The sequence below is a fragment of the Bactrocera oleae genome, chromosome 4 (genome assembly GCF_042242935.1).
Source record: "Bactrocera oleae isolate idBacOlea1 chromosome 4, idBacOlea1, whole genome shotgun sequence".
NCBI lineage: Eukaryota > Metazoa > Arthropoda > Insecta > Diptera > Tephritidae > Bactrocera > Bactrocera oleae.
Window position 1 is genome coordinate 4,622,974 of NC_091538.1, and position 14,527 is coordinate 4,637,500.

Here is a 14,527-nt window from a genome sequence, read left to right on the forward strand (position 1 = left end):
TAGCAGAGCAAGGTTTCGATCCTCGGACCTCTGGGTTATGGGCCCAGCACGCTTCCACTGCGCCACTCTGCTTGTTGCAAATGCTTTGTCAAACGTGCAGTACAAGTCAGCGCTACAATTGTCTCACTCACACAGCACAGTGAGGCAGCTACAAAATAAATGGCAAACAAACTGATAACTAAATAGGTATTCAATAACTTACTTCCACTTAATTATTCAGTCAGCGTGTTGTAATTTGTATGTTTGCAAATGTTTTTATTGCCGGCTACATTTGTTGTTAAAAACGGGCAACTATGCTATGTTTAATCAGACATAATTTTATAAATACAAACTTAGGTGTACAGTATTGTATACATATGTATATAAGTAGCTATACTTTTTGTTTAAAATAACCAATCCATTAGCGTCAATTACTTAATTTGTCGTTAGCATTACAAATTAGTCCCTTATCACATTTCTGCTTATCGCTTTGAATATAAAATAAATAAACTCCTATGTTGGTAAAATAACGTAGTCAATAGCATAGTGCCAGCTAAAAAATTACAACTAAACTGATAATTCAGTAATGAAAATAATTAAGTTTAATTGGATATCAACAAGCAGAAATTTCAATTTTAAGAGAATTACTTCAAATAATGCTACGCATTTCATCTAAACTAATTTTGGTGAAATTCGCTTTGCTCACGCTTCAAAATGTACACACCTTAAATAATAACAAAGCAGAATATTTCACGCTGTATCTTAATATTAATTGCTCCACTTATTGCTAATAATAGCGAGAAACTATATGGAATCACAATGGTTTACAACACCAAAATAAGCGGGAGTAATGTACCATACCATATATAATACAAACATATTGTACAAGTGTGTAAGTATTTCTGTAATTTAAGTTGGCTTGAAGCTGATTATCAGCTCCGAAACTAATTTGCATAATCAAATGAATGAATGAATAGCAAAGCGTTTAATTTTACTGCAATTCATTACTCCCATATTACGGGACTTGAAAAATGAAAATCCCGAAATATCAGGATTTTTCAAACTGTCATGCCAGTTTCTTAAATTATGTTGAGTAAAAAGTTAAAGTGAAAAAATTCATTAATCACGTTTTTCGGGACTTGAAAAATGACAGTACCCAAATTTCGGAATTTTTTAGAGAGAAACAAGTTAATGCGAGAAAATTCATTAATCCCGTTTTAAGTTACTTAAAAAATGGCAATCCCGAAATTACGGGATTTTTCAAACTGACATGCTGTTCCTTAAATTATGTTGAGCAACAAGTTCACGCGAGAAAATTTATAAATCCCGTTTGTCGAAACTTGTAAATTTACAATCCCGAAATTACGAGAATTTTCAAACTGACATGATGTTTCTTAAATTATGTTGAGAAATATGTTAATACTAAAAATCTATCTTTAAATATCGGGATCCCGAAGAATATTATATTACTCTATAATTAGATAGCATATTATTAATTTTTATATTTGTAGACATATTTATAAATGTTTATTAATCTATAAACACACATATCTAATTAAAAACATATAAGTATATACATATGTACATTTATTTATACAACCCATACGTCAGATATTTTTCGATTAAAAACTCTTTACGCTTTAGCGCATAAGCACAATCACAAAACACTAAAGTAATTAATGTTTAAATTGAATTTTTGCACAAAGTAAATAAATGAGACGTAAAATATGTACACAGCCTGCATACAAAGTTGCAATTACACACACATACAAAATCATAATTTCATGTGTAGGCATTGCTGACGTCACAAACACACCTACACATACAAAGGCATAAGCATTTTCGCGCGCCTATTATTAATTTGCCAATTCCCACGGGCATTAATGCCACAGTCGGCGCTTACGCCTCGCACCTTCTAAATGATTTTCCATTGTTTATATGCGTTATTATTATTGTTATTGTTGTTGCATTTCGCTTATCATACGCATAATCGTTGCCTTTTATGTTCGCGGATAATTAAACCAACATAATTAATAATTGATAATTGCATATGAATATTTATGCGCAACTATAAAAATACGCAGGCAGTCAGTTGAATGAAAAAACTGTAATATATATCAAGAAAAATTACAATAATAGAGACATATACAGATATTTGAGGGATTATATTGTTAATTGCAAAAAAATCGCATGCGATAAAATCTGTTAAATTGCTGATATAAAAAATGATGGTTTGCTTAGAAGCCAATTTGCGTTCGAGTTATCTGTAACAATGTCGTGGCAACTTAGCCTAATATAACTATAGGAACTAGGTTACCAGGTCCGTTAAAGTCTGTTCACTGTCCATTTTACCTCCTACAAGCTTTTCTTTCGACTTGTTTCCAAGAATATCTAGTTCTTCTGCCACGGTTATTAGCTATGACCCAGCTCCAGCAGCATTCTATTGTTAATGTAATGACATAAATCATCTCCGAAATGGTTTTGTAGATTGTTACGAAGGTGATAATTTTTGGCAGGTTGGTCATCCGGTCAGCCCGATTATATAGACCTGACTATCATGGGATATATCACGCGAATTATGCATAGCTTATGCTGGTTTCTTGTCGAAGCTTTGACTTCACATTATTAGGATGACTGACAACTAAATAGTTTAGACGTTCCATCTTCACTTTCAGTTAGCTTTTAGTGTAGTTCCTGAGGAGTTCGACTATGGTTTGTTCGCACGAGCTATCGAGCTAGGGTTCTTCTATGCTGGTAAATAAGAGATTTTTATGAGTAGTCATGAACTGCTATACAAGTATTGTGAGATTTTGTAACATTCCATATCGAATTTATTTCTACTTCTGTCGAGACTTTCGGCGACTCCACATAGTGAAAACACGACAGCAAATTAAAAATGCATTTAACTCATAATTTGTTTGTGTTGCTGTCGCAAAACTTGTCGCAGTTCATTATTTGACCAAATCTTTGGCCAAGTGAAGGAAATTAAAGTTCAAAAGAAGAAAAGTTGCAAGAAACTAAACAAAAAAATCTGAAAACCAGCTAAAAAAAATCGTTGTCAAAGATACGGAAGTTACAAAGCACATCGTAAGACATACAAACTTACCACTCGAACACGACAACCTCAGTTGTTCGAAGCAGAGGAAAGACAGCCGGTTAGTTGGTGGCGGCGGCACTGGAGTGTGATAAATTCAGACAGATGAACAAACTTGGACGGCGAAGTGCAATTAAAATAATTCGGACAATGGTTTTAAACAAAAGAAAGACAAACAAGCAGGGCCATAACACATAGTTGCAACGAAAAAGTCGGGTTAATAGGGGAAAAAACCGGCAGGAGCAACATAGAACTTGAGCTTGTTGTACGCGTAAAGTTGCAACAGTGAAAGCCACACCAGCGACGCCAGCAAATAAATCGCATCGCCAAAGTATGGCCGAGAGAGATGAGAAATATTTGTGAAAGAATTTCGTTAAGCGGCGGCAAAGGGTTCTGGCGGGGTGCAACATTGTAGAACAAAGGAACTATGCGAAGGATTGTCGAGTGACCAGAGCGCATAAAACTGTAAGAGTGAAAGAAAAGAAAACAGAAAAAATAAAAATTAAAGCCGAAGAGCTAAGCTGAGAGATGTGGATAAACTTTATGGACAAGAACAGTTGCGAATAATGGCCACAAACAACAACACCACTAGCACCACCCAAGAAGCAACAGTAATGTAATACCACAAAACCAGAAGCCTTGTGTGAAGGGTTAAGAAATCTGTAAGCTGAACGTTATCAAAGCAAAGAAAATAATAATAGTTTAAGTTACCGACCAGCGAACGGAAGAAAGGCAAAAAGTTGAGGCAAAAGTTCAGTATGTTTCCTTGAATCAGTGATAAACCAATGGCGCAAATCACTGTTGCTAAGTAACGCAGGCCAGGCCACAGAACTCCAGCTAACCGAGGAGGCCGAGGCCATAAGTCAACTGAGAGGTCAAGAAAACCGCTGTAACCGCAATTGAAACGGAGCAGGCGCACAGAAAAAATGCAAAACAAAAACGCAATAAGGAAGGGTTCGGGATGAGAACACGGAAGAGTAGCGCTAATGAAAAGTGGAAAAGTTATCAGAAAAAAAAAAAAAAGTTGGCAATAATAATGAATGACCGAGCCAAAGCCGTTATGAGACGTTGCGTTTGAAAAATAGAAAAAAGCCACTTAAGCTTTACTGGAAGCTTTCACTTTTAAAACGTTGTAAGCTACAAAGTGAACGAGTGAGAAAATGCTACTTAGAGAAAATTTGTGAAGAATAGTGACGAGGAAAGCAACATAGAGGATACTCGCACTAACTATAAATATTAAAAGCCATTAGTCGCGGAAACTGAGAGGCCGCTGCGCAAAGCTTCAAAGTTAACACGAAGATAGTCTGCAAAATTAGAAATAGCGTGGTGCATGCATCAAGCAGAGGGTAGAGGAAAATAAAAACAAATGAAAATATATACAAATAAGCGTTAGACTTCACAAATGCAATGCTGTTATTCTTATTATTCTTCTTCTTCTTCTGAAACATGCTGCTAACGCGCTCATCGCTCATCACCTGTTTGCTTGCAATAACAGGCAACTATGCCTGTGTGTATATGTGGAAGACTCATTGGGGTTGCAGAAAGTACAAAGTTCAAGTCAACATTTGAAAACAACGAAAAGACGCGCGCACATGCAACGCTGTAATGCGCGGATAACTTGACTTAAGTAGTTTAAAACTGTGTAAGAAAGTTTCTTCGTTCAAAGTAGTAACAAAAAACAATGCATGATAATGAAAAAACAAAAGTGAAAAATGCGACGGAAAAATAACTCACTACTTTTGGAAAACTTGCAACATCACTTATACAGGTAAAACAGTGCTATAAGCAGACAAATGAAGCAGACAGTGAAATAAGCACGAATTGCAACGAGAATATAACAGCATTTTGACTGATTGACTTAGTGTTGCGTGCTTGGTGGTTTGCTGAGAAGAGTTGCAAGGAAGCTATGCGAACGCTCTGTGTATGTGTATACCAAATATTGCATTTCTGAAACTTTTCCCCTCGTCCCAATTCAGTTTGTCACTCCACTTTTCATTTTACACCCCATATCTTCGAGTTGTTGCGAAGGATAATTTAAGTTTACTTTACCAATAATATTTGAAAACAAGAAAAAATGTTAACTTCGGTTATAATGGTCCGATATCGACCGTTCCGACAATTAAGCAGGTGAAAAGCACGGACGCAAAATTATAGATCCAGGGACTAGTTATATATGCTGCCAGACACGTAATTTTTTTTCAATATGAAGCGAGTTTTCCAGCGAGTTAACTATGCGGGGTAAAAAAATTTATTATATAATGCCTTTAGAGGCTTACTTAACACTTTATGCTCTATATTGATCTTTTTGCTTCTTGCTCATAAGAAATGGGGTTTTTACCTTGGTTTATACTTATTCACTTCTGATAGAGCAATTTGATTTCATTACCAAAACGTTATCTTATTTTCCATCTCAACTTAAGCTTTCGCTTCATAGAACAATCTTATTAGTGTCTCGAAAATAACTTGAAATAATTTTTATCGCGCAATTCGTCTTAATATCAGATTATACCCAAGCTTTATCATAAAGCTTTTTAAGTTTTATCGAAAAGCCTTTTAAGCTTTATCAGAAAGCCTTCTTAGTTTTATTAGTAATTTTGTTAAGCCTTCACATTTTGCGTTGTGTTTTTACGAGATATTTATCCGGTCTGAGTTAAATTACTTCGAAAATTTTATAGGCAAAAATTTGAATCTTCTTAGACTATATTCCCAAACAAACCGTTAACAACTACAAAGGAATATCTCAAATAATTAGTTGTAAGTTCGAAATGTGGTCATCATGAGTTTGTGAGCTGGTGCTAAAGATCCAAATCGTAATACTGGAAGCAAAGTGCGCAGAAAATATTACGCCATACGTCAATACGGTTGGCTACTTAAAATATATTTGCAGAGCTCGAGCCGCTTATTAATAATATAGTACAGCATTTTCGAAAGCAAATAAATATTATGTTCCGCTAGATGTCGCTGTATTGCTATTTTAAAATCTAATATGTTCAGTTTATAGTTTTTGAACTTTAAAAAGACAATAGAGCTGCTTATATGATACCCAAATATAATATTTCAATACAAAACTTTGACATTTCACTGGGCAACAATGTGAACTATTTCATCTACGATTCACTACCACACTTAAAAGTAGGCAGTTTGCATTACTTAAATAATAAATACTGCCGAAACCGGTGAATGCAACAATGTTGATGGTGGAGTATTTTTCAATTATTATTTGTAAATAATAAAATATCAACAGTGAGTGCAACAGAATAAATGTCGACAATACAATTTTATATGTGTAAAAGAAACCTGTCGAACACGGTACAAAAGCTTGTGTAAACATACAAGTACGAGTATCAAAATTTACATACATACATATATGTATATATGTACATTTGTTTGTGTTTATGCTCAGAGTAAATAAAGTTACGTATAAAATTGGCAACAAGTTAAAATTTTACAATATTGCCAATGTCAGTTGCTGTTGATCAATGGCCAATGGCGGCGGTATATTGTTGTAATGCAACAATAATTGGCAAACGGGCCTTGCTGACGTCAAAAGTGATTCGTGCGTTAAATTAAAATAAATAAAATATTTTCAATTTACGGAGCATACTACGAGTACGCCGTTACAAATGGATTATACTGCATTTTGAAGCAAAAAATTGTAAATGCCACATATTGCATTAAAAAGTAAGGGAGTCTTTAAATTACAGCGCAATGCTACATTGCTAATTGGTATAAGTTGTAAACAATATTTAAAAGAAATATAATAAATTATTGCAATATAAATTTTTATTTTTATTTTTTATATATTATTTTATACTTTATTTTTATTATTACAACATAAATAATGCAACTTATTCGATAATATGTGTCTGCAGCTACTGCAAGGCATTCAAAATTTGAAATTTATTTCATGGAAACCAAGCTACCGCGCTTCAATTAAACCCAAAGCACTTCAAGTCCAACCCAAATACGCTTCCACTGATGCATACATAGCATCGCTGTACTCATCGTCCTCAGTGAATATATCCCCTTCCTCTACTTTGCCCAAATCATCTATAAATATTACTATCATTGAGAAAATATAAAATAAATTTAGTTTAATCTATAATATTATTTGCTACCAACAAAATTACATCCATACAAAAATAGATTACAATTATTAACTACTTCACAGTTACAAGATAGCTAGTGCAGTAAGTACAGTGAGTACACAACATAGAATACGAAAACAGTGAACTTTTGTTGTATGTGTAACGTGTGTGTACGAGTACAAGTATATACTATGCGAGGAGGTGCAGATTGTACAACAGATACATGGATCAAAAGCTAAAGTTCTTTACTTGCGCTATCAGGTCTTTGTTGTGGTAGTGGTAATTTTAAATCTCGATGTGGCGGATAATTTATATTCGCGGGTAGGTGTGGTTGATAGACGATCGAGGGAAGACTAAAAGAAAACAAAATACATACAGATTTGTTACAAGAAAATATGTAAGTTTATATACCAACTCTCCATAAAATATATATATTTTTTTATAATTTATGACCTTCACCTTGTTCTATTGGCGCTTTTTGCCTGCTTCACAGCTGCCGTAATATTTTCTTTCTCTCTTTTGTTGATTGTCTCCATATTGACTGCTTCGAGTACAGGCGTCAAGTTTGACTGTTCTACGTTTTCATTATCTTTTCGTCTGCGATCCTCCATGTACTGTCGTATTAATAGATCCAATTTATCTTCAATATCGGACACCTGGTTGTTTGAGTTAATTAATAGTAGATTATTAAAAAAGAAACTAATTTAGGGCGAAAATAAGTGAGATTTGAAAGAGTAGATTTACTTGTCTCTCCATTTTGACCACTCTGGAAGCTAAGCAGATTTTTGATGCATCCTTGATTTTTGGAGCACGCTTGCCGCCTAATATCAGATCCAATCTAGGTGAAAGCAATAAAAATATAAATTTTTAGGTTTAATAAAAACTTAAAAATTTAAATTGAAAAAAAATGCTATTCTTGTTGTCGGTTCTATGTACGCAATTATTTTATATTTCAGACGAAGATTTTTTCGCGTAAGATTATAGACCCTTAATGAGACGTTTCATGAGTTTTAATTTTACCTCGCGTGTATATTTTTTACTCGCATCAAAAGGTCGGCGTGACCAGCCGCATACTGTTCCAGCACATCTTTCACATCGTAGGGTTTCAAGGCTTCTTTGAATTTTCGACGGGCAACCATAAACCTAAGCTGTGTGGTGAAAATTAAAATAACAAAACAAAACCAAAAATGAAATACAGAAATTATAATTTAAACAATAACTAATATAAAAAAGTAAAAAATTATATTTTGTTATTATTTTATATATAATTTTACGAAATCAAAAAAACAAAACAAAAATTAAAATCTAAACCGCCATGGAAAAAACCTGCGCTTGTAAAATATATGTGGACTTATTCCATAGTTACCATTCTTATAAATCTGATAGCGATTTTATGTTTCTTCATCAACGTATTGCACTTTGGTGTATACTCTTCATCTGCAAAAAAATATTATATAAAATTGTTTTTAAATAATAAAAATTTAAACTAACCTTGGCTTTCGACAGATTTGTCATTGAAGACCGAAAGATAGCGACCTGACTTCGCTGACTCAATATGTACAATATCGACAGGAGAATGTATGGTTTGGCTACGGCGGCGGCGACTAGGTAAACGTCTCAAGGGGCTTTGAACTTTGAACCTAAAAGAAAAAGTGAAAAATTGCTTGTAGCAAGTACATTGCTAAACTGTACTTACGAGCTAGTGGGGCTTGGCATTTGTATAGGTATTTCGTGTATCTTCCAGGTAGCCACCGCAGTAGAATTCTCATCCGCTGCATAATAACGCCAAGCAGACTGTATTAATGTGGCTGCGGGCTGATAACGACTTATCATGTGTTTTTGACGTTGTTGTTGTTGGACTTTCAAAGCGAAACCGCTGCCCAAAATACCCTGCAAGTGATATAACGCTTATCAATAGAAATAAAATAAAATCTTTCTGGAACTCACCGCTGGTAGCGCAAAGAACGAATAGCTCAACAAAGTAACAATCGAACCAATGACTTTACCCTGCCAGGTTATGGGCACTGCGTCGCCATAACCTACAGTGCACATTGTGATCTGCAAGAAAGGTAGATGCAGGTTCAAAATTCAGTACACTTTGTATATATACAGTATAACTTACAACACCCCACCATAAAGCTTTCGCGAAATTGCTGAACTGCTCATTAACATCTCGCTCAACTAAATAAACAAGAAAGCTGGAGAAAGTGAGACCGAGAAAACCGATATAAACAGATGTGAGCAGTTCCTGAAAAATAGAGAAAAACAGAGATTACAAAAGCTTTAGATCTTTACTTTAAGCTTTCAATAAAGCTTTTGTGCTTCGTATACCTGTCTATGCGCATAGACAACACTCCCCAAAAGTTTCCAACTACCACCACGTCGATCCATGCGCAACATGCGCAATATCTGAAAGAACCTGAGCGCACGCAAAGTGCTGGTCGCAAACACACGACGTGGTGCACCCTGTGCCAAAGCAATTAACGAAGCGGCGATGGTAATGAGATCTGAAAAATATTTATTTTAATAAAAAAAAAAATTTTGCATAATCGAATAACAAAAGCTTAGAACCGACCTATGATGCAAAACGTGCCAGTCATGAACTTAAAGCGTCCCAGAAGGCCCTGATAACGTGAACGTACACCTGCCGCCCATAGCCTGCAATAAAGTTGGAGAGCTTGTAAACGCATACTTAACACTTCCACAAAGACAGCTAAACTACCTACCGTACAATAAATTCGAGCGTGAGCCAAAATACCACCAACACCTCCAGACGATATAAGGAAAATGATGCCTCTTTTTCATATTCGTTGATTGTGGCGAAAATACTTAAGGCTAAGCAGGTAAAGATCAAAATAAATCTGGGAAATAAGCACGACTGATAAGCTAAGCGAACAAATCATTAAAATTAGGCAGAAAAAATCATTAACTTACACCATTATGTGATAGGCGATTGCGAAAACTCCACGTGGACGCTCCAGAAAATTATAAATACGACCTTGTATAATCCGGTAACGTGCATCACGTCGATGTGAACCGCGTGTGTATGTAATAGATTTTCCCAACAGCGACATTCGAGGAATTACAAGGCGCTTCGTTGTGGGCCGATATTTTTTCTTACATAATCTGTGGACATATTATAAGGTACGAGTATTAATTTCAATTTAAACTACATTTTTTAAAGAAAGCTATAACAGAAACTACTAATACGAGCTTCTGAAGAAAGCCTTAAACACTAGCATTCAAAGCTAAGTAACCAAAGTATCGTAACATGTGACTGAGCAGTTTCTATTCTTGATTTCTGAGTAGTTCGCTTATGCCTCATGCATTTGGAAGAACTTTTATAAGATAGCTCGAATCGTAGCATGAGAGAGTCAGTCATTCTCTGGAAGGATTAACTTTCCTTTTTTCTCTTACGTCCTTTATAAAAAATGCAGGACGTTTCATTTGCTTAATCTATATCACAAACGTCTTTAAATAAAAACCAGACAACACCTCTTAAGAAAAAAAATGCTCTGGAACACCAAGAAGCCCCGAAATATAAGATTGTTCTAGCTTCCTTGTTGCTTTGAAATATATTTTAGAGTATCGACGAAATGCCCTGCTTATTCACTACACATTTCTATTAGATAAACATGCTTCAGTCAGAATAGCTTATTTGAGAACTACTTGTAGTAATATCGTTTTCACAGTTTTTATAAAAAAAAGTCCTTCAAAACTTGCCCCAATTTGAAGTCCTTATTATAAATATTGAACGCTTCATTATTTTCATCCATATAGTCAGCCATTTCTGATAACTTTTTTTATATTCTTATAATTTAAATATTTTTGCTTGTTTTAGGAAATAATCTCGAAGTTTTTTTAAGTTTTCTACAAAAATTGTGCAACTTTTCAGCTCCTTGCGAGAAGCAATCCAAACTTTTCCTTTAAAATATTTCACTGTCACACACTGCAATGTCCGTTATTTTTACTTTCAAACTATAATCATTATAAAACTTCTTTCTCTGCACTGTCTGCAGTCTTTCAAGTTCAATAGTAAAATGAACTTCTTAAAGATAACTGTTACAGTTACCTCAACAATGGCCTAACCTATAGCTTTTTTTTGCAGACACACCTTACTATTTAACCACTATAATATGATATTGATATAACTACCTAACGTTGTACAGCTTATATGACCCCACCAAACCCGTTCAGAGCCCGTCAAAACAGATAATTTCCATATATTTAGCCAGATCACTGAATATGACATTCAAATGTTAAATTTGAAAATAAGTAAGCAACAGTAAGCATTTTGTTATTTTGAATTTTTATCTATTTCATGCAGACAATTTTATTTCGCTTTTTATTTATTTGTATTGCAAAAAATAGGCGAGTACTTTATTAGCAAAAAAGGTTGGGTGGCGACGTTTGGTAATTTGAAAAAATTCCATTTTTGACATTTTAAATACATTTATAAATTTCTCTGCTCATCTGCCTGCATTTTTGTTATAGTTTATGAGCGGTGTTGTTGTTGTGATTGATAATATTTTTTTTAATATATTTTTTTCTTCATTATTCGGTCAAGCAGATAGCGAGCTGTCAACGCTTTCGAATGTCATGGTACAGGTTTTAATCAATGCAAATAATTTTGTATTCATTTTATGACAGCGATGATACAACTTTTTGAAAACTTAAACTGAAATTTTAATCGCTCGACGACATTGATGCGTGGTCGGTTAGTTGTGTGTATATGTGTTGGTGAGGACTAAGGCAAAGAACTATGTATTATTGACAGGTTAGAGTAGAAAAAACTACTTTATGCGAATATTTGGTATTTATTAAAGTGTTAGATCTATTTAATATTAAAGAAGAAAACTGGGCATAGTTAAATACATGAGACTTCGAAGCTGTTTAGCATTGACAGTATAAGGAAAAGTAGGTGGTCTCACATTATATATTATATAATATAATAAATGATCCATTCTTTTTTGATTTAAAACTCATTTTAACATTGTTCTTGTAAAACCAATTTTGAGAATGCTCCTCAAAATATTATTAGTATTGTTTCATTGACTTTTCAACGACTTAGATTGATCTAATTTAAAATATTTTTCTTATTGATAGAAATTGATTTGGTTAAGAAATTTATTTCTTATATATTTTAGAGAAGTCTTTAGTGCGATTTTCTTGTTTTAAAAATGAATTGCAATGAGAAAAAAAACTTAATCAACTTCTACTATTAATAAAATAATATGTAGAACAAAATATTAAAAAAAATTCTTGTCAGAAGTGGGATTCGAACCCACGCCCTCAGAGAGGACCAGAAAGCTCCATATGAACCTATCATTTTATGATAAGCAAGTTTTCACTTGAGTCTGGCGCCTTAGACCGCTCGGCCATCCTGACACACAATAAACTGTTGTCAAAATGCGCACTTATGCTCAATCTAAATATTTTGTATATTAATTTGCTCATTGTTTCCTTTTTCACTTTACATTTCATTTGACTGCGCATTATTGTAGCTGCTGATATATGACTCATAAATACACGGTAATATTTGCAGACCAATAACACTCGTAATAAAAATTTGCATGTGCTCTAATACTAATAACTTAATTCAATTAAAACTATATGCGTTTAAGTAATTTTAGAGAAAAATGAAATAATAGAAAAATAAATTTCTGATCATGTTTATATATGTATGTACATATGTACATATAATATATACACATTATCATAGTATTAACGAATTTATTCATACATAGTTGTTTCCGTAACTAATAACCTAAAACATCTGATTGAAATACCTAATAGTGGCATTTTCATTACATTAGAATCAGCTATTTTCAATAAAATTTAATATAAATTAGTTTTTGATTACCATTACAATCTCAGCTCAGCTCGTCACGCTGATCATTTATATATACACTTTATGAGGTCGCTAACGTTTCTTTGTGGGAGTTACAAACATCGTGGCAAACTTAATGTACGCTGTTCTGGGTATACATATTTCAATAGAGTGAATTTAATATTAATTAATTAATCTTATATACCATAAATTATGTGACTAATAGATTGAGATCTAAATTATTGTCGTTTATATACATACATCTAATAAGACTTGAAATAAAGTAATGTATCTTGCAGCAAAACACATTGCCCCTGCCATACAATGGGTTAATGAGCAGATACATGCATAAACATATAGATATGTATGTATGCAAATGTTATTTCGCGAGCGAAAATTCCAACACAAATAAATTGGAATTTCGGAAAAATCTAAGTATTTATGTATTATATCAAATAAAATTAAATTGTCACTCTTATACAGTGGGTCTGCTATGGATGTGCGCCAGCCGTCGCTCTCAACTTTTAACAAGCGATTTGACTTGTGTGTTTTGATCGTATTGGTTGTGTGTGTTATATAGAGCGTATATTTATGCAAGTGTATAGGTGCGCGGACGTACGCCACACAAAAAGTCCGGAGACAGCTGATTATGGCGTTTTCTTCGGGGTATAAAAAGTGCGACGGAAATGCTTTCAACGCAACAAATTAAATAAATACTTAGGTGAAGAGGTATCGAAAATATTAAAAAATAGTAAAAACAGCTACAAGGTAGAACTGTTAATAAAAGTACTTAAAAGCAAATTAAAAACAATTTATTAATTTAAGAATTTACAAAAACAGCACGACCAGTGTTTGCTCAATTGATTCGAAACACGAAAATTTTATAAACGGACTTGATTAGTTGAAGAATTAATATATATAATTTTGGTTTTATTTTTTTTTATGTGAGAGAAACTAAATTACTAAATAGTTTTTAGTTAAATATTGGAATCTTTTAACTTTGAATAAAATTTTAAATAATTTTTATTTGGAGTAAAACACAAAATTTGGATAAAATTCATTTTTTTTGATTCAGTTTGTTTCAACATTTTTTTTATACAATTTGTTTTTTATTGAATATGTTTGGCTAATAATAACTAAAATTTTAATTAAACACACTTTCAGTCCATATTTCATTAAAAAGAATACATCTTAAAAATCGAAAAATTATAATTTTTATTCTTTTTTAAATTTTTGAAATCTATAACTTTAAAAAAGTATCTAAATTTATATATATGTATATATATTATATTCACTTTTTAAAATATCCAAAAAAAAATCTTAACGAAATTTTTTTTAAATATATTTTACAAACAAAAAAGTTATTTTTACAAAAAAATATATTAAAAAATTGTTATATATTTTTTTGTATGATTAGCCTCAGCTTGGTTTTGAATTTAATTTTTAGATTTAATTTTTGGAATATAATCTTTAAAAAATTAACGAAATTGTAATATAGTCTTTACTTTTGAATAATTCAAGAAAATATTAAACAAT

The 14,527-nt window shown here is 33.0% G+C and overlaps 1 protein-coding gene and 2 non-coding genes across 4 annotated transcripts in view; all 3 read right to left on the reverse strand.

Moving 5' to 3' along the window:
• Nucleotides 1-72, reverse strand: TRNAM-CAU (transfer RNA methionine (anticodon CAU)). The gene has a single exon. It is a non-coding gene; the product is annotated as a tRNA-Met (tRNA).
• A 6,820-nt stretch (nucleotides 73-6,892) lies between these two features.
• The window catches only part of LOC106626779 (potassium voltage-gated channel subfamily KQT member 5), an 8,447-nt gene continuing 812 nt past the window's right edge, over nucleotides 6,893-14,527 (reverse strand). Inside the window, exons 2-15 of one of the 2 annotated variants that reach the window (XM_036374589.2) lie at nucleotides 10,096-10,287; nucleotides 9,888-10,022; nucleotides 9,737-9,819; nucleotides 9,493-9,668; nucleotides 9,284-9,409; nucleotides 9,109-9,219; nucleotides 8,858-9,051; nucleotides 8,653-8,801; nucleotides 8,528-8,598; nucleotides 8,182-8,309; nucleotides 7,906-7,999; nucleotides 7,621-7,817; nucleotides 7,411-7,514; nucleotides 6,893-7,123 (exon numbers count right to left, since the gene is read on the reverse strand). In XM_036374589.2, the coding sequence (XP_036230482.2) occupies nucleotides 7,023-7,123; nucleotides 7,411-7,514; nucleotides 7,621-7,817; nucleotides 7,906-7,999; nucleotides 8,182-8,309; nucleotides 8,528-8,598; nucleotides 8,653-8,801; nucleotides 8,858-9,051; nucleotides 9,109-9,219; nucleotides 9,284-9,409; nucleotides 9,493-9,668; nucleotides 9,737-9,819; nucleotides 9,888-10,022; nucleotides 10,096-10,235 (1,809 nt within the window). In that variant the 5' untranslated portion in view covers nucleotides 10,236-10,287 and the 3' untranslated portion in view covers nucleotides 6,893-7,022. Of the gene's footprint in view, nucleotides 7,136-7,410; nucleotides 7,515-7,620; nucleotides 7,818-7,905; nucleotides 8,000-8,181; nucleotides 8,310-8,527; nucleotides 8,599-8,652; nucleotides 8,802-8,857; nucleotides 9,052-9,108; nucleotides 9,220-9,283; nucleotides 9,410-9,492; nucleotides 9,669-9,736; nucleotides 9,820-9,887; nucleotides 10,023-10,095; nucleotides 10,288-14,527 lie in introns of both variants that reach the window. The other variant, XM_036374588.2, reaches the window with a different exon arrangement.
• On the reverse strand, nucleotides 12,425-12,549 carry TRNAL-CAA (transfer RNA leucine (anticodon CAA)). Its single transcript has 2 exons — nucleotides 12,512-12,549; nucleotides 12,425-12,469 (listed from the first exon to the last, which is right to left on the reverse strand). It is a non-coding gene; the product is annotated as a tRNA-Leu (tRNA).